The sequence below is a fragment of the Cupressus sempervirens genome, chromosome 8, assembly GCF_028749045.1.
Source record: "Cupressus sempervirens isolate cs-2001-9-10 chromosome 8, ASM2874904v1, whole genome shotgun sequence".
NCBI lineage: Eukaryota > Viridiplantae > Streptophyta > Pinopsida > Cupressales > Cupressaceae > Cupressus > Cupressus sempervirens.
Window position 1 is genome coordinate 612,956,091 of NC_143125.1, and position 21,570 is coordinate 612,977,660.

The 21,570-nt window shown below is 35.4% G+C and overlaps 1 protein-coding gene across 2 annotated transcripts in view; it reads right to left on the reverse strand.

The window, feature by feature from the left end:
- The window catches only part of LOC149543915 (uncharacterized), a 354,620-nt gene that overhangs the window by 133,825 nt on the left and 199,225 nt on the right, over positions 1–21,570 (reverse strand). For both annotated transcript variants that reach the window (XM_089798562.1, XM_089798563.1), the window contains exons 21-22: positions 13,571–13,647; positions 584–764 (exon numbers count right to left, since the gene is read on the reverse strand). In XM_089798562.1, coding sequence (XP_089654688.1) covers positions 584–764; positions 13,571–13,647 — 258 coding nt within the window. The remainder of the gene's footprint in view (positions 1–583; positions 765–13,570; positions 13,648–21,570) is intronic.

Genomic DNA, 21,570 nt, shown 5'->3' on the forward strand with positions numbered 1-21,570 from the left:
ATAGGGACTATAGATTAACATTACATTTTATTTGCAATGTAATGCAATATACAAGTCACATGGAAATGTCTGCTTGCCTTAAGTTATAGGGGGTTTTAGGTGGAGTTTCGATTGTAAATACATGCAGAAGTAGTCATTCCCGTAAAATGCAAAGCTCTCTAAAAATCTGGAGCCTATGATAATGACAAAAAAAATAAGCCTCAGATAGTGCCGAGTCCTAAAGACATGGAGCTAGCAGGAGTCACCGAGCCAAATCATGGAGTTTTAAAATGCTGATGGATTTGGAAAATGCCAAGCCATATATAGATTACACCAATAATGGTGTTTAGATGAACAAAGGATTAAATTATTTGTAGTTTGCAAATTATCAGTAAGTAGACCATCAAATTTCTGTTAACTATTAATTTTTTAAATTTCATTTATTTATATATTTGGAAATATGATAGAAAATAATACACTAGCGACAAGGAAAAACATATGGCAGAATTACAAAATCATCCCACAAATAAATACATTACATCATGACACAGTAAATGGGAAGCAGCAACTACTTTAAGCTATGTGGGCATGTATATCTGCTTACCTATAAAGACAAAAACGAGTAGATAATAATCCCTGAATTTGCATTTTCAGAACATTTCCCTTGTGGATAACTGCTCTTGATGTTGCACCTCCAAGCAATGACTCACTTTCACCATCTATATCTTCAAAGGACTTTTCATTGGATACATGTTCGAGAGATGCAGCTTCATCCTCACCCTCATCTACACAGATCATGGATAATCATCCACAGACAAAAAACATAAAACTACCAATGGCCATACATACAAATCAAAAGCTTGGAAAAGGTAGGGCAGAAATTTTATTAAAATAATTGTCAAACAGAAGAAATACATAAAGCTGTTTCAGAAAGCTAATAATTAGAATCTTCATCTCTTTCTTTCTGAAAAAGGCGACAATAAAGATAAGATTTGAAGCCACTAAACTATGTCAATCTTTAATTTGAATAATCATTGGCGCTAACTGTGTCAACGATGAGAAGTATAAAAGCATGCATACAATGTTAGCATTTTAGTACACATTTGAAAGTATAAGTATCTGGTGGGGACAGAAAACATTTATATTCACACAAAGAAACATACATGAGCCATCCATCAAAAAATGTTCTTCACGAGGCAAGATAAACAAAACTTAGATCATGGTGCAATAGTAATGCTCCCACATCCATCTGCTAATTAGTGAATAAAAGCTTTATCTGATACAAATAAAAGATTCTACTTGTACCGATATTATTCAGGAACTGAATTTGATTTTTGATGCATCAAAATAAAGCTCTAATCTTTTTTCTCCAAAAATACAGCAATTGAGAAACACAGAGAATTACAAGAAAATATCCACGAATATTTGTCTAACCCAAACATAATCAAGAGGTCAATCAAAAAGGTCTGGTGGTTGCAAAGTCATCAAATAACCATCCCCACAGAGCACAATAATCTTGAGAAAAACTAATCCGCAATATGTAACATTAGTATATAACATAGACCAGTGTTCCGTAACTCGCAGCAAATCATGCGAGTTTAGGTGAGTTGCGAGCAGGTCAACCAACATGACCTGTCACGATGACTTGATGGGTCATGGGCCATGACCTGCATGACTTGGCTGAATCATATGGGTCATGCCATGACTCGCTGGACCCAAGCATATTGCAAAAAAGAGGTTTCTTTATCTTAAAGCTACAATAATTTATAGTATTATACTTACTCTGATATGCCAGAGAAAGAAGCTGCAGTGCTCATCTGTGAGCCCCCAACATCAGCATCATATGATTAATGCAGTAAATATGCATCAATTGCTAAGCTATGGCGAGTCCAACATGCAAGGCATAGCCCATAAAATAGTGCATTACAAGTTCAATCAACCACACTACAATAGAGATTGTCTTAGTGTTATTTTGTATAATAATCTCAACAATATTTTCACATGATTTGCTAACAAATGTACAGGCAAGGAAAATATAGATATGGCATGCAATAATTAGTAACCATTACATGCCATAAATATATTTTCCTTGGTTATACTTATGTGATGGATGTATGTGATCAAAATAGCTTCTATTTGATGACGTTATAGTGTCTTGAAGATTTACTCAATAATAGGTGCATGAAACAAAGTTTTAAATCATGAAAGATCTATGTTTCTTCGTTTTGTCGAGTTGTCGCTGAAGCATTGGCAAGTCACAAATCACATCAACCTTGCCAAGTCATAGGCAAGTCTGAGTCATGGAACTCTTCCATTAACACATTCTTGATTTAAAAACAAGTGCTAAATATATCATTTATTCAAGTATAACAAACAACGTGCGATATCAAATTAAATATGCCAAAGTGATATAAAACAAAACCTCATGGTCACAAAAAACAATCTATTCTATTACTTGTCCCCATCAACATTAATGCTTTTGAGGAACCACGGGTTTCATAGTTTTGTATTTTTTGGTTTTTTCGTCTTCTGATAATTTTCGCTAAGTCGAGTATTTCCATACTCAAATAATAACCATGAGGATCATTTTTGATGCACTTTTATTGCTTTAGTCATGTTGCCAAAATTTTACACCAAGGCAATAATGTAGGCAGCATATTCAAATCATGTTAAAAGAATTTAAAAAAATATGATTTTACTTGTTGAATAACAATGGTCCTAATGCCCACAATGACAAGATCATCAACATAATTATCACAAAGTCATTACCATCACTTACAACCTATGTTCCAACGTTTAGAGGACAGGGATAGGGGGATGATAGGGGACACATTTTTAGTCAATTTCCTGTGGGGGCATTTTAGGGGACAATACAGGATGGCTGCAAACATACATACATATACTATATATTACTATTTATGGAGAGCAAGAAATGTAAATAAATCATGAGAAGAGTAGTATAACAGCATTATAATTTTCAATGAAGCATTATAACTATAGTTTAAAACATAAAAAATCCATGGTGTATTAATATCCAAAGTTCCAAACATCTCAACATACATCTAAAAGTCTTAAAAATCAAAATACAATAGTCTATGAAAGTGGCCTCATTTTGGCCATCACTATCCAGAGATTTAGAACCACTTGAGTCAATATCCCCCTCTAGTAGAAGTGGATCATCTAATGGTAACCACTATGGTCTGTGCCAAATTGTAAACATTTCCATACGAAATAAATTACAACAAAGAAACAAAATAGTGCATCTTTTTTTGTTTTGTTTTCAAAACAAAAGAATGAAACTTTATCAAGCATACTAATTAGACTTGCACTTGGCACAACTCAGAAAATTCAATAGTTGTAACTTTTAATGTGTATTTCATTGACTAAAGTCGATTCTCATACATTTAAAATTAGAATAGCTCTTTTATTCTCATGCATTTCAAATTTTATATATTGTTTTGATTCTCATATGCATGTATAGAAGAAAAAGAAAATAACTTTGGTTTTTTATTTTAATGTGTTGTGGCATTCCCAAATGCAGGGTGTGACTAATTGTCTCCAAAACATTCTCTAGTCGTCCTAGGGATGGCTAGTTGTTAACAAATGCTAGAGGTTGTTTCCTAGCATTTTAGAGGGTTGAGCATGAAGATCACATAGAATGATGGTTGTTTGCCCATAGTTTTGCAGCTTATTGCCTTCTAACCAAGGCATCCAAGAAATTCACAAATCTCTCTTTTCTTGCATCTCGTGTTCCTGTCACCCATATTTTCTTGTGTTATGTCTTTGGAAATTCTTTTATTTGTAGCAACCCTATCATAAAATAAATAAAATAAGATATTGAACTTTTGTGTCTGAGACTTATCGATTTATAATTCATCGATTTATAACTCAAGGCCTATTTCTATTTTAATTTTTGTGGGTGTTTATTGTCTCATGTGTTGGCGCATTGTTTCTCCCTTGAGAATTTTCCTACAATGAGGTATAAATGTCCGTCGAGTTGGTTTGTTGTAGGCATGTGATTTGATTTATTTGGTATTTGTGAATTCTGTGGAACTTAGCTAATTGTTTGCCATTTTGGAAGTGAAAGACCTTCCTCATTTTTGTCCAGTTTAGATGTAGCTCAAAACTAACGTATTCTACTTATACAACTACCTTGCTCGGATATGGCAAATCTGAGTAACATCATTGTTTGCAAATGTAATTTATATTTGGCCAACTAATTGCATTTATATATTTCTACATGTCTCTGATGCATTCTAACAAATAATTTCTCTCAATTTACTTGTGCAATTTGTCTAACAAAATTGAGGAAATCTTGAAATATTATCAGGCAACATTTACAGGCAACCACTCCTACCCTACGGCTTCACCCAAATCCTGAACTTACCCACCATACAACACCTCCTTCCTTCCCCCACCTGTTGTGTGGTTTACCCACCATCGCCCCATTGCAAATCAAGAGCCCCTCTTTTTGCTTTAGCAATTAGGAATCTTTTTCTTAGGAAGTTTAGCTGGAAACTTTTCCAAGTCTCCAAGTTTGGGTGAGTTTGAGCAATTTTGGCTTGTTGGGAAGCACATTTTGGTCTCAAGTTTGTGCAAACACTTTGATGCCACTTAGAAGAATTTTCGTAGCCTAAGTCCAAGTAGAGAGTAGAATTTTAGTCCAAGAGAGAAGGGGTTTGCGTGTTTGAGAAATAGGACGAAATTTGTGAGTGAACTAGGTGCTACGAAAATTTCTCATCTCTCAGGAATTTCCCTCCTGGGGAAATTTCTTATCTCTCAAGAATTTCCCTCTTCGGGAAATTTTACATCTCTCAGAAATTTCCCTCTTGGGGAAATTTCACATCTCTTAGGATTTACCCCAACCACTCCTCAAAAATAAGATAAGATAATAATATTAATGTCCAACAAGAGACCAGCTAGGATCTAAGGGACTGGAGGATACAACAACACAAAAAAGATTGAAACAACTAGTACACCAAATGGTGTTTGGGAAAGCGTAAACAAGAAACCAATCGAAGGGAACAAAAGACAAGAAGGACTAGAGATCCTTGCTCGGTGAAAAGAAGTCAAGCACTGAAGGACAAGGCTTAACACAAATAGGGGTCTAAGCCCGTCTCAAGGAAGCACTGGAAGTAGAGTGCCGCCATCTGAGAAAACTATAGCAAGGTCTAGCTGATCTGGTATGTTCGGAGATGGGTGTAGTGAGTTGTCGCTTCATACCTCGCGAACGAGACAAGGATGGAAAAAAGGTGGTGGTGAGCTGATTGAAGGCTTGACTTTGAAGAAACATAACCTGTAAAGTATGGTCCTGTGGCTAGCAGGTCTCCTGAAGGTAAAGAGATAAACACCACTAGTCGGAGTAGCTGAAGAAGGCTGAAAGGCATTCATAGTCTTTGAATAGGCAATAGAATCTTCCTCTAATCTCATAGAAGATAGGGCACCTGAAAATGAGATGGGTCTCGGTCTCAGCCTCGGATAAAGTCCGAAGGCAGCAAATCCGATCCTCATGGAAAAAGAAAATTAAGGAGAGAAAGTGACAAAAATTAGAAATAAAAACAAAATTATTGATATTGATTTGAAAACTAGTCAAGTATTCCTTAGAAGCTTGCACTAGGTGGGTGGAGTTGTTGGCAAGATTACATCTAGTAGAGTCCAAGTCATCCATTATTCCTTGCATTCGCAGTTAGTAGTATAACTAGAAATAGAAAATATATGATTAAGTTGGAGTTAAAGTTGAAGTGGAAAAGTTGGAAAATCAAACTACAATTTCATTGCACATTGCAGAGCCAAATCTTTAGAAGTACAAGAGTCCCATTGAATGAATAATGTAAGTCCCTTTGTGATAACCAACATATTACATCATAAAGCTGACTGAAGTCCACAACTAAGAAGGAGCCTTGACATCATTTCAAAATCATACTTTGCAAGCTTAGCATGAGAGATGACCTTATATCAAGAGAGGATTGATTGTTTGGCATTTCTCCTTGAAACCTTAAGTATTTGATTCTGCATGTTGTAGTGGAACAAAACTCACATCAATAGAAATTGGTCCTAGAAAAAGGGCATGAACGAATCAAGTTGTATTTGAGATAGGAGATCTCTTCAAAAGTGAAATATTAAAAAAAAAGGTTAAAATTTCAAAATATCCAAAAAACTCAAAAATCCAAAACGAAGAAAAGGTTTCTCATGGATATGCAAATGGATGTTCTTCATAATTGGTTTGATTTGAACAAACGGTTGCATCCATATGATTGACTCAACTTGCAGCAATAGGGCAGTGTACGATGCGTGACACCACTAACCATGAGCAGATGCATTTGTTGATATTTCTCTTGAGGGCAGACTTGGCAATACAAGGGAGAATCTCCATTTTCACAAGTGTATGAACCTATAGTATTGATCAATTCAAAGGCCTCTAGAGTTCCTTGACTTCAAAGAAGATAGAAATAAGAAACCATGGAGTGGATATGGAGAATATACTTGGTGTAGTGTAAATTGCCTCACATTCAAAATCTACTTGTCCATCTTGTCAAGACACTATTGACTTGATCAAGGTTCAAATGGGTTGGTATGAGGAAATATTTATAGGAGGTGGCAAGGATTTATTCCAGCTCCCAAGTTGGTTGTCTAGTGAAGGTGGTAGTCATCACTCAAGTTGGGATCCAAATATTGAAGAAAGAAATCAGTTGCATCAAGGAACCGTGGTTGAACATAACGACAATGATAGTCAAGAGGAAAAACTTTCACACATCACTTCACTATAAGGGTCAGACAAGAAATTTAAGGAAGCAATAGATTTAGGTTGATGTCACAATTAGATATTGCATTTGAAAAACTTGGGAAGATATTTGAAGGAGACTTCATCAAGAAATCTTTTATGTTTGAGAACGCACTTGGCAATGTTCACAAGGACACATGGTTCATGTTGTACAAGGACAAGCCTGCTAAAACATATTCCAAGGGCTTGACCAAAAGTGTAATCCTACCTTACGCACCCATGAGTTTGATGTTGTCGTCAAAGGAGGTGTCCAACACAAATTACGACCTCCTGAAGCTATGGATGATCAACAAGGATTTCAACAAGAGTTATCACACGTGACATGCAAGGTTGTTTCTTTCCTTGCTTCTAATGTTGAAAAATTTGAAAGTTATTATTTTGATTATGGAGGTTTAAGAAAGAAAACTTGCATTTGGATTAACCATGGACTACACAAATTGCCTCAACTATTGATCTTGCATGATAATTTTCTTGAGTTTGAAAATGGGGTAATAATTATATTTTCAGAGTATAAGGATAAATTTGCAACACTAAGAACCATTGCTCAAGCCTTCTTGTTGTTGAACATCTTGAGAAACCATGTTAGATTAACTGTATATATTAGTTTGGTTTGTGTCATCGATTCCAAATTCTTGTACATAGTTAGAGTAGGTTTTTTCTAAACCACTTGGTTCGAGAGGGTTAAGAGTAGGTTTCCTTTCTGATGGTTAGAATAGTTGTTTCCTTGTCGAGCCAAGAAGTTAATTTGCCCCAGGTCATTTGACTTGAGATTTCTTTGAATGGCTCTATTATCTGCTTGGCTTAGTTTGCTTTAGAAAGCCAGTCTGTAGGTTTGCCCCAAATCTTTTTACCTAAGTAGATAAGTAGTTGTTTCCTTTAGTTGTCTAGCCTTCTTTAGTTTGGTTGTTTGCTTGGTTAGTTTAGATAGAGGGATCCAAATTTGTGAGAAAGGCAAGTTGTTAGACAACATATTCTGGCATTTCTCCCAATGGATTTGTTTGGTATATTTCCTAAATATCTCTTTGCCTAGTTCCTTGGATTGGAGATTGGATTCCTCATAGATGTATCTTTTGAAAAGGATTTGTACTAAATTTTGATAGAATTCATTCGTTGGGTCTGAAACATCCAAGTCTTTTGGTTATAGCATTTTACTTACACTCAATTGCTTCAAGTTCTTGAGGAAGTCTTGAAGAAGTCTTCGGGTTCTTCAAGAAGTCTTGGGCATAGTAAAAATTACACACTTGCTTCAACGCCACTGTGACTTTCCAAACCCTCCGCAAGCTTCAATGATTGTAAGCCAAAAATAAAAGATTGAGAGAAAAAGAAAAAAAAGGCGATATCAAAAGAAAGAGAAATAAAGAATGAGAAAAGAGAAGAAAAAAGGCGATTTGGCTTTGGATATGTAAATATCTCTTCCAGTGCTATAAAAATAATCACCAAAGGTAGAGCAATGGTTGTGGATAAGAACAACAATAACCTCATCAGGGCTATGGACGCCTAACTGGCAATGAGGCTCTATCTAGGATGCTTTTGGAGTAAGGATATTTAAATAGCTATGTCCAATGGATCTGGGAAGCTTTCTATGTTCTTGTCGAGCGGAAAATAAATACACTTGCACACACATGTGTAATCGAGGATGAAGGCATTAAGCACAATTCATGGTTTCTTCCATTTTGTGTGCATTTCCCAGTTGTTGGATAGGTGGAAGTGGAGTCGATCAAAGGTCCTTGGTTCCGCACAAGTTTTATTCTTGAAATGTTATGGAATGTTTCTTTGGGTGGGTGCTAGATGTTGTGTGGTTTTCACACCATCACCCCATTGCAAATGGGGACCGCCTCCTTTTTCTTTAGCAAGTAATAGTCTTTGTCTTAAGTAATTTAGATGGCTTTTTTTCAAGTTTCCAAGTCCGGGTGAGTTTGAGCAATTTTGGCTAGCTGGGAAGACAATTTTGGTGTCAAGTTTGTGTGAGCACTTTGATGCCACTTGAAGATTTTTCATAGCCCAAGTTCGAGTGGAGAGTGGAATTTTAGTCCGAGAGAGAAGGGGTTTGTACATTTGAGAAATGGGATGAAGTTTGTGACCAAACTAGGTGCTAGGGAAATTTCCCATCTCTCAAGAATTTCCCTCCAGGGGAAACTTCACATCTCTCAAGAATTTCCCTCCTAGAGAAATTTCGCATCTCTCAAGAATTTACCTACTGGGGAAATTTTACATCACTCTGGATCTCCCCCAGCCCACTCTTATTCTTTGTTAGTCACCAATATCACCCTAACTCTCAAAAAAAAAAATTTGAGAAAGTGACGAAAATTAGAAATAAAAAATAATAATAATACATGGTTTTGGATTGAGATGAGATTAAAATTTGACTCGACTTTGCACAATGGTTAGTTTTGAATTGGGATGAGTTTTGTTTATTGTTGATGTGATTTTATTTTCAGATTTTTTCCACAACTTAATGTTTTTCTCCTTTTTTTTTGCAAGGTGAACTCAAGAAAGAGAAGGGTTGAATTAAAATTCATTTTTGGAAAATCATAGTGTTGTTGGTCCACATACCCTCCATCATCATGTCAACATAAATCTACAAGGAGAAGCTACAGGGAAAGGTGATGATCAAGGCCTCAAGACTTCAAATGGATACTACAAGGAGATGGCTTAAGCCTGAGGACTCAAGTGAGAAGGAAGGTTTCATGTTCAAGCTATCAACCCGCAAAGTCAAATTGAAATCAAGAGGAAATTAAAGACAGCAAAGAGGATCCAGCTACATAAGAACATAGTTAAGGAGAATAAAAAAAGATCAAGTTCACAGGTTCACGAAGATGTAGGTGATTCAAGTCAATTCCATGAGGAAATTTCGAAGGATGGAGAAAATCTCAAACAGTAAGAAATACTTTTTCAATTTTAACAAACATCTTCTCAAGCCAAGATTCCAAGCATGGGATAAGGATGATGAGGTTGCAATTGTTTGTCTCCTCCAACCAAAAAATTTCAGTTTCAAGCACAGTCAATCAAATTGTGCCAAGTGTCTTATTTTCTCATTGGCCATGAAAATCATTATAATTTTCTTATTAGCCCATAAATTTGTGCCTTCATCTAATTGGTTGTAAATTTGGCAACCCTAATTATGGGTTGTGAGAAGAAATCTTAACGCTTAATCTTGAATCACTCTTGGCCCTTCTTTGTTGTTGATGTTTGATATCTTCAGTCGAATAAACCTATATATATACGTATTCATTATATTTGAGATATAAGCTTATTGTTATATGAGAGAAATTAAAATAATATAACTATGATTAAATTTGTTGTTGTATTAATTATTTGATTTATGAATAGACATCTCCCTTCATGTTCCATGAAAGGATGCCTCTCTTCATGGCTTATTCTCAATATAAATAAGAGATTATTGTCATTTGGAAAGCACATACCAAATACATGTCAGTGCTATTACATTTGCAACATGTAAGGAAACATGCAAGAGAAATATTATAGTTTCCACATAACCCATAATAGCTCTGAGATAAATATGCAATTAAAATCCACGTGCAAGAAAATAGACATGCCCACAAAATGTGACACAAGATATACCCTAAGAAACCTTCATTGAGGAAGAAAAACCCAAGCTCCAAAAGCATCCATCACCATGTATTATTCAGCAAAAAAAAAATTGCAATACAACCATGGAAGCCTTCAAAACCATAGCCACAACCAAGCAATCCATGTGAACAAGAATGAATCCACACATCCCATGCCATGCTTCTAGCCTTCACAAACGTTCCCTTGGCTAACCTATCAAGCCTTGTCTTGCTTGACTTTTCCTTTTTTCGCTTTCCGCCTTTTACCCTCCTTACATCTACAACTACCCTTGTGGTTGCTCATATAGTAGCAAGTCCTACAAAACCACCAAGTGGTATTACATAAAACATGTGCTACCTACCACAATGACCCCACATTTAATATTAGACATTTATTTATTTTCCCCAATATTAAATAATGACATCAAATATTATCGCAATGTTACAATACAACCCATCAAGTCTATTCCATGGGAATCTTTACATGTTGCATGTCCATCTAGGTGCACCTAGGTGCAACATTACATAATAAAATAAAATAATACAATATAACAGTATTATGCAATGTGTGCAACACTCATAATCTCAACACAACGGTCCTCAAAAAATCTACAGGGTATCAGAACAATGCTGCAAATTAGAAGAGAAATGTGGTTTTTTTTGGCGACAAGCATGGGCAAACCAGCGACGAATCAACAACCTTCGCCTCTGCAACTCTCACTTGGTTCATTTCATTGTGCTCAATAATGCCTAGTAGATTTTGAATAGCAAGAAGTGAAGAATACATTATCTTTTGTTGTATTTCCTATCTACAATAAGTCTGCGAGCCTTTGATTTATGAAGCAATCTACTGACAAGATTGACTTAGGCAATTGAATTTTTTCAAACAACCTGCACGCCCTTAAATTAATTGGTAATTTGTTCCCAATTATTTTTCAGCAATCTATGAGCCCTTAATCTAAAGTGGAAATCGACTCTGCATTTTCAGAGAGTTTCATTGAAACATCACATCAAAATCTGAATGGAATTTCATGTCAAGTCAGGTAATAAGCAGACAACGTGTGGAATAGAAGAATAAAAACAAACTCAAAGGTGACATTAAAGAAATACAAAAAAAGAATATGAACAACAAGGAGAATATAGATCAAAAGAAGAAATAGGGAGACAATAAAGGATATACGTCTAAGGATCGATCCATTAACATATTAAGCCAACGGTGTATAGAAATTAGGAGAATAATAATAGCAATCAATTACCAACACATGTGATAGACACAACAAAGTACGACAAAGGCAAATGAAAGAAATATATTTCAAGAAAACAAGAACCATAGGCAAAGGTATGAATTAGCAAGATCCAAGTGATCAATTCACATAGCAGAACGTTAAAATGAAGCCAATCACCATGAAACATTGATACAATCAGTTACCAACTTGGTTGATTGTTGACCTTGCTGAATAGTCAATGAAGCTCATTTCATTAATCCCTTCTATGCATGTGATATGCATGGAACAACTGTAGTTTTACGATGATAACTAGGGTTTGTCCGCTTGGTTTAACCCTAATATAACTTCGTCGCTGCAAATACTGGCATGGATGCAAATGCCCTATACGAGATAGAAAATAAAAGGGACCCTCGAATCATAGTCATGTGCCTAAATATGGAAATATATAAGCCGCGGGGCAACATGGAAATGATGACAAAAGGAATTCAAGGAAAAGTGGATAGATGTTGATTTTCCGAGGACTGCTGCAAATGTAATAGCATTGCCATTTATTTGGTATGTGTTTTCCAAATAACAACGATCTCTTATTTATATTGAGAATAAACCATGAAGAGTCATATCCCTTCAAGAGATGCGTCTATTTGTTAATCAGATAATTAATATAATAATAAATTTAGTTTATTTATATATATCATTATTATATTAGTTTCTTTCATATACTTATATCTCAATTATATCTCATATAATTTATATATAGGTTTATCCGACAGAAGCTACCAACCATCAACGGTCCCTCTTAGCTAGGGAGGATAAACTCAAGACAGACATTATACCATTGGTAATATTAGGAGACAGACTCTTACATATATTGGACAAATCTGTACTTGTATACCATCACAATCTTTATCACGCATCTCTGTAGTTGCAACTTATGATACATATCATTTATCACGATTGGTATGTGTCCTAAATATACGATAAGTTCTCTCTCTTATTATTTTTTAATTATGGCATAATTTCTTTTTGATCGATAAGAGGCCGAAGCCAAGATTAGTTATTATTACGTGTTATTATTAATTAAACTCAAGTAGATTTGAACCCAAGACCTCCTGAATAAAAGGCTCTCAACTTTACCATTGTGTTGTGGGCTCTTGCCTAACTATGGCATAATTATTTGATATGCATTGTATGAAACTAAAATTGACTGCACTAACACTAAAGTATAATAGACAAATAAGAATATCAATTGATACAAATGGACAAAGAAATGATATTTATATCTTGCAGATCCATCTTTGCAAGGAGGATAAACCTTCTCTGACAAAAATGTAAAACTTGTCCAACAAAGCTATCATCACATGGGTAAAAATTGTGAGGTGTTCATTTCTATTCTATTGCTCAAGTTTCTCTTTGAGCCTTCCTTAGAAGTTAGAAGCTATGCATCTCTCTCACCCTGTCTGTACTAAAAGCTTTGTGGATAGGTTCCTCAATGTAGCTAGTATGAAAAGCAATTTTCAAGATAGTAAATAGTGATCTTTTGAAGCTATAAACCACATTCCATTTGATTAATCCAAAGTTGAAAAACTCGAACTCAGCAATAACTTGGCAAGCCCAAAGATTTTAAAAACTCGGGACTCAGTGAAAACTCGGAAAAACTCAGTGATTTTTTCGAACATTTTATATGATTAAATGTTCAAAAACACACAAATACTAAATTTGTTGAGCATGTAATAAATTTCCATCAATAAGAATTTAATGCATACCATAGATTATAAAATAATTTCAACTATAAATCAATTTAATGCATACCATAGATGAGAAAACAATTTCAACTCTAAATGAGTTATAATGCCACTTACACTAGCCATGCCATATGTAGAAGTTGAGTCATCTATAGAGACTTTGGCGATTTACATAATTATAATGTTTAGGTACACACACTCAAGAGTCATATGAATATCCCAATTCAAAACACAATGAATTCAATAAACATGAAGTCGTGACACACTCAATACCTTGGAATTTCATAAAGATTTCTTCCAAAGTAGTTGCTTCAAGATCTCCTCCATCAACTCCAAGTTCAAGAGAATTCCTATAAAGTAATTAATTTCAAGAATCATTAACTCATTTAAACAACAAAATATAGACCACTGCAACCATTTCACTTTAAAGAACTTATAAGAAAAAGAAATATATAACAGCAGCAATTTTTATTAGCCTATTCAAAACTGCTACAAATACAAGAAATGAATGAAATGTAATCTTCTCTGCTTTTCCTGATTGATAATCATCCAACTGAAGTATTAGTAAATAAGATACAAACAAAGTTGCGACATTATTCACTATGTCCTGCATATCCAATGGTGTAACAGGTCACAATAAAGTTAATGAATATAAAAAAACTAGATGCCTAATCCATTAGAAGAGCAAGGCCAAGATGCCCACTTTCATCGTATATCTTCACCATCAAGGCTACAGCTTGTAGGATGTATCATTGCCGCCAAGCTAGAAAACAAATTATATGCTTATATATAACACCAAAACTTCAAAGAATAAGCGTAAGTTGTTGATTTGGGTGCAAGTGCAGGTGCGAAAATAGGGTGTGTGGATGCACAATATACATTTTCTTTTTTTCTTTTTTTTTGGGGGGGGGGAGGGGGGTGTAGTCAGTAAATAATTGTAATGAGCTGACAGATAGGATAGTATATATTATTTGTTATGTAGCTGACTTGTGCCCGATAGGTTCCTTTGGGAACCTTCTAAAAGGCCCATCGGAGAGTATCTATACCCCCCTTTAGGAAGCATTGTAATCATCTTATCATATCATCAAGCATAACGTAATGTTTTGGCATAGGCAAATAATGGAAGGAGTTCTGCCATTTCCATCTATTGTCTGTGTGCATCAATCAATTAATCTATGCCGTAAACATTTGGCGTCGTTGCCCGATGGATCTGGTACGACGACAGACAGATGAAAACTAAATGCCGAATCAGTTGAACAAGAATAAGAATAAGTTGAAGGAAAAGGACGAATTACGCGCAGCGCAGGAAAATTTAATTTTGGCACAACAGGCTGAACGCAGACGGAGATTTCAGCAAGTTACGAACGGACATAGAAGCACTGAAAAATTGTTGGAAGAGACTCGACAGCGGCTCGATTTGATGGAAGAAGCAAGGGAGGAGTTTCTGAACTTGTATACGCTGAGGGAAGAGAATCCAGACAGAAGGGGATCGACTCGCACGGCTCGAAGTGTCGAGGGAGCACGAGCGTGGAGTGAACTCTTCGTCCGAGATATACTTCTGGAACAAATAGCTTCAGTTGACAAAAACCCTTCTTCACAAAACAACACGGGTGTCGGAAACAGTGCGGGTGTTGGAAACAACACGGGTGTGCAAAACAGCGAGGGTGTGCAAAACAGCGCAGGTGTGCAGAATAGTACAGGTATACAAAACAGCACGGGTATTCAAAATAGCGCGGGAGTGCAAAACAGCGTAGGTACACAACAAAACCCACAACATCTAGTAATAATGGCAGCACCAAAAGAAAAGTTGCCTAAATTTGATGGTGAAGGAACCGCCAACCCGATCTGACATTATAAAACATGTGAAACGATCTAGAGGGCAAATGGCATAACAGATACAAACAAATGGATCCGACAGTTTCCCGCTACCCTACGGGGTGTTGCGATTGATTGGTTTACTAAGACAAATCCACAAAAGTTAAACAGTTGGGATAATATTAAGAAGGAATTTATTGCAAAATTTCAAATATTGCGCGACGATAATGAGATTGTAGTGAAGATATTCAATACTAAGCAGGGGAAGAATGAAACACTCTGAGTCTTCGCCAGGAAGTTGAAGGACCTGATCAATAAAATGGAGAATAAGCCGGCTGATGGGCTACAAAAGAGATGGTTCATTGAAGGCCTTCGCTCGAAGCTGCGAAAGAAGATGAAGATCGTGCCACCATCGACATACATTGAAGCATACAATCAAGCAATGAACCTCGAAAGTGACCAGAAGACAAAAAAGAAGAAGAAGAGCAACTCGTCTGATTCAGATAACGACGCATCTTCAGGAGAAGATAGTAGCGATGATGAGGGCAGCAGCAAGAAGGTTTGTGCCCTCTAGAAAGACATGATTTGGATGAACAAGAACATGAACAAGGAGACTAAGGGCAATGAGCTATGGTGCACGGAGTGCAAGAAAGGCGGCCATACGAAGGGATCCTGCCCAAAAGATCAATTTTGTGAGATTTGCCAGATTCTGAGACACTCGATAAAGGAATGCCCTTTCAACCTGAAATCAAGAGCACCACAGCAAGTGTTCCTCACGCAAGAAGCGTTCGTGTCAGGAGGGAGCGGGAACACTAGTACGGAAGGTGCCACATTGGGCGAATACAGAAACAACTGGCGCAGTCAAAACAACAACAACAACACCACCACCACCAGCAACAATAGTGGCAACAACAATAATGGCGGGAGGAGTTGAATCTTGGTCATTACTTGCACAATTTTGTTGTATCATCGTCAGGAGACGACTTTTTTTTTGGGGGGGATGATGTAGTCGGTAAATAATTGTAATGAGCCAACGGGTAGGATAGTATATATTATTTGTCATGTAGTCGACTTGTGCCCGACGAGTTCCTTCGGGAACCTTCTGAAAGGCCCTTCGGAGAGTATTTATACCCCCCTTCGGAAAGCATTGTAATCATCTTATCATATCATCAAGCATAATGTAATGTTTTGGCATAGGCGAATAACTAAAGGAGTTTTGCTATTTCCATCTATTGTCTGTGTGCATCAATCAATTAATCTATGCGGTAAACAAGGGGCGTTGTTTCATGCATTATATATATATATACGCAAGAAATGCATACAAATTAAATCATTTGATAGTATGATATTTCACCATTGATAAAGAAATTTGATAGCTCACAAATATTTAAATTAAAATAACTAATAACTTAATAAGCCATATCATATACGTCTATGTTCACTGATTCCAATGCAAATAAAAAAACATTATAATTACAACATTAAAATTTAGTTAATGATTCATTGTTAATCAATCAACAATCAAGACACACTAATCTGGATCAGAAATTAAAAAAATTATTTAGGACATGATTTAATGTGTTTTAAGTTGTATTTTCATTCGGAAAAGCATCAATTTTTTACGTTGGGCCCGTGGAGGCATTAGGAAGCTCACGGATGCCCTGTGGGATGCTCACAAGAAGCGCATCCCGCATATTTACCCATCCACTGATCATTGAGATGCCTAAGATGCACATCCATAAGGCGTCCACATCAGCATGCATCTGCCTCCGAAGTCAAGCCAAGGTGCTACGAGTTGGCAACTAAGGAATGCATGTATCTAAACAGAACCTACAGTTGTACACATCACCATCAAGACAAATAATTAATAAATGTGATGAAAAATTCATTGATCAGAAAAAGCTGCAAGTTGTGCTGAAATATGTGCATCTAGATGTTGAGTGTCATCACTGTGAAATTTAAGAGATCCCTTTCTTGAGTAATAAGGAAAAATGATGTCATAAATCAAAACCAATGGACCATTGTTGGCTCCCCACAGAAATGAAAGTTTTGGTGATCCATTGGTGTTGTCCGTGGTGTTATTATAGGTATGGGGGCGCACCTAACTTTGGAGAGGTGTATGAGTGTACATTAGACATTATTAGAATATAAGTCCAAAATATATAATAAAAGTAACAATATATATATATATATATATAATAAAAATCAAATTAATAATAAATCAAATAGCCAAGATTAATGGGTTGATATCTGATAGCTAGTCAACATTAATCAATTAACGGTGATATGTTAGGGCACAACTCTTGATTGGAATCGACGTGATATACAGTGAGGGAAAAATACATACATTTGATCCACCATCTGAGGATAGGGAATGGAACAATGATAATCTCATTAGGGACAATCATTCACAAAACAAATTGAACACAAATCTTGTCTATGCAAGCATATCATATATAGATTAGCGGTAATATTAACCTCAAATCCACCCTTAGTGTAGAATGTTGCAGACAAGGAAATTCTGCAGCCAATCATATTTCCGCCATGATTCATTGACATCTAGAGGATACAACAAACAATCCTCTCTTCAATTGAATAATTGTGCATTGATATCATTTATCGTGTGAGAGAATCCATGGAATACCTGATTGAAATTTCATTATGGATGATTCCATCATATTTCTTAATACTGTGGCAGCCCTAGAAATGTACAAGAGTACCAAAAGAATAGAATTCAAGAGGAATACAAAATGTATCAGCTAAGTAATTAGACTTTAGGGTAGCCATTTATCGTGCAATGGAATGAGAATCTATAATAGGAAATTAATAATTGGGGAAATTTGTATTCATTTAGGCAACAGGTAATGAGATTACAAATATGAAAAGAACTCAATTAGGCAATGAATAAGAAAACTTGAGATGAGTCATTAAATATGATCAATATGCGCACTTGGAAAATCATCGAACATAGATGGCTCAATGAAGAGAATACAAATTTGCAACAGAGGTCAACAAGGTTTATAAAATTGGAAATGGAATACATCACTCCATCTATTTGTCAGGAAAAGCATATATATCACTATCAGAAACAGTACAGATAGATTAAAAAAATTAAATGGAGATCACCATGGATGAGTGGCAGTTTAATAAAATGTGTGTGTGTAATGAGTGGCAGTTTAATATAATGTGTGTGTGTGTGTGCTCAATATCTGACGTGTTCTACAAGAGCCGTTAGATAGGAATTCTGATCTCAAAAAAATCCAGATCCATATAAGACCATCTATTTAGAACAAGCCAAATACTCTAACAATCCCAATGCCAATTCACATATGTAGATAAAGGATACAATATATACATCAGATCCATGATTGGTTACATTAGCAAATTTGGGTAAATCTTTTATCATATTCAGATCAATAAAAACCATAGTTCTGAGAATCATGGTGATTCACGCGATTCATGCAATTTGGCGATTCGATTCAAGCCAAACGATTTTTTGTGAATCAATGAATCGAATCAGCGATAAAGGGTTGATGAAATAAGTTACTCACTAAATTTCAAGGGTTTTTTAAATTTTCCAATTCGTGGCCGATTCGATTCTGATTCATGGCCAATTCACAATTTTCCGATCTGATTCCGATTATTTTTACTTTGATAAAAACATACAACCTCATATGTACTCAGATCAATCTTAGTCACAACAGCATTTATCTTGCATGAAGCATTTGAGACATAAAGTCAATATATCTGGATCAAAGTCTAAATTCAGTATATAGCAATTATATGGGTTAGAATTGTTATTGGGTAAACTATAAAATAAGCCTTGCAAATTAGTCTTCATTAATATCAAGACATTCATTTGGAACAAGAAAAGGAATTGTCTACAAGATATAGATAAAAGAAGGCTCTTGTAATTTGGACGATAAGAAATTGGACAAAACCTACACCTAATTAGAGAAGGTGACATTAGGTGGTATCAGACGAGGATCCTTCCATCCTCCAAGGTGAAAGATAAAAAGGGAATCATCAAATAAGAGAGGATCTAAGGGAATACATATTTTTCAGTCATAAGAGAAAAGACATCATCATCATTCAGCGTCAAACAACAAAACAGTACTAAGGCTTGACAAGTTTTGATTCTAAAAAGATGCACACATTGCAGTAATATCTATTCAGAACAATACTAAAGAATGAAAGCATAAGGAACAAATTGAGATCATTTAAGGAAGATGTGTGATAAAATAAGTATGAGATTTAATTATGTACTAGATTTAAAAAGGGTCATTTGGATGAATGTTGAGATTCCTAAAGGGGATCCACAGATTCAAGATATTCTTGGTAGAGGGCATTTTGATGAATGTCGAGATTCCTAAAGGGAATTTAGAGATCAAGATATTTTGGGTAGAGGCCATTTGTGATGAATGACAAAATTCAAAAGGGAATCCAGAGATCCAAGAAGGCATTTGTGACAAATCTCGAGATTCCTGAAGGGAGTTCAACAATCCAAGATATTCTCAGTAGAGGGCATTCTTAGTGAACGTCGTCATACTTGGTAGAGGACATTCTTAGGGAACTTTTCCATCATTGGTAGAAGGCAATCTTAGTGAACATTGCCATGCGAATTCAGATCCGGAGTGCTCTACAAGAGCCATTAGATAGGAATGCTGATCTCAAAATAACCAGATCAGTATCAGACTATCTAGATTCTATATATTACAATAAGCCAGATAATCTTATAAACCCAAGGCTAATTCGCATATCTGGATAAAGGATACAATATAGACATCAAATCCCTGCTTGGTTACATTAGGAAATCAGGTAGTTCTTCTAGCAGATTCAGGCCAATACAAAACATACAACCTCATATGTACTTAGATATACCTTATTCATGACATTTGAGACATAAAGCAATGTTTTTGATATAAAAACCAAAAGTCAAAATTCACTATATGGCAATTATAACATCACCAACTTAAGTATCAGAGTTGTTTTTGGATAAAATAACCCTTACAAATTAGTCTTCATTAATATCAAGACACTCATTTGGGGCAAGTAAAGGAGTTGTCTACGAGTTATAGATAAAAGAAGGCTCTTGTAATTTGGATGGCAAAAAATTGGAAAAAAACTACACCCAATTACAGAAGGGGACATTACAGTGGTTGTAGATAGTAGCTTTTTATCAATGATTGCAATACACATGTGTACAAGGAGGTCCCAACAACACAATAGAATATAGAGCTAGAGAAGCCATCACAAATTGATGAGGATGAGAATGCAACAACTTCAGAGTTTGGGCTGGTTGTTGTTCCTTTGGTGGATATTGACCTTGAGGATTCTAGAATTTCTAATGACGAGGAGTTTTCCTTGAGGAGTAAACTCCCGAGGCATGATAAGGGGACTCGAACCTTCACTACATTTTAACATTTTGATTTTGTACTTATTTTGATATCATGCCACTCATTGTAATCATCTTTTTGATATAACAGAAATCTTCCATTTGCCGATTCAACAATTTAAAATTTTATTTTGTATTGACTTGACTATTCTGATTTAATTCATTATTTGATATTTGAAACTTTGATGTTCATTGTTCAATGTACAAGTATTTACTATTTTGTATTTGGCATTTGCAATTTTGTTATTTTACTTCTCAAACCAGTCTCATTTGTAGAACCCAATGATAGAGTTGATACCAATTGATGCAATCTAAAAAGAAGCCTTGGTTAAAAAGTATTATATCTACAAAAGGCCATATACAGTATCAGCATCCAGCATATCAGCTTCTCCAGGCTGGCAGTAATATAGCTTTAATACTATTTGTAATGTCCATATTTTAAATTTCCTTATTTTTGCTTGAAATGGATATTCCAAATTCACAATAATACTAAATTAATTATAGATATCAATTTAACTTCAAAGTTATGATTTTGATACTTAAAAATTTTTAATTTTAAAGTTTAATACAAATTGAAAATATTATTCTGCTGTAATCTTTCTTCTGATCTGCAGATTCCTTTTAAATTGTCTTGAAATGTTTTGGAATTGCTGTTTTAAGTTAGGGGTTTACATCCACTAACTTGATAAGAGTAATTAAGGGTTTTCATACATAAACATCTAATCTTTGAGGGGTTTCGTCCCCTATTTGCTGAATCACATTTCACATTCCTTATGAAAACCAGATATAAAATATATTCCTCACGTTCATGCTTAGTTCTCCTTGTTTGGTGATTCTTATATATGTTTTTCCTTTGATGGTTGTGCTTTGTCCATACCTACGCACAATTCATTTTTCATTCATTTTATTAACTCATAATACTGCAGGATGTCTATTATAATCGTCACTAACTATTAATCTTCAGCTCACATAGTTGAGACATTGAAATCTAAACTGAATCCAATGTAGTCCTTGCTAGCTACTGACTGGAAATTCAGGAACATGTTTAACTATTCACATCCTT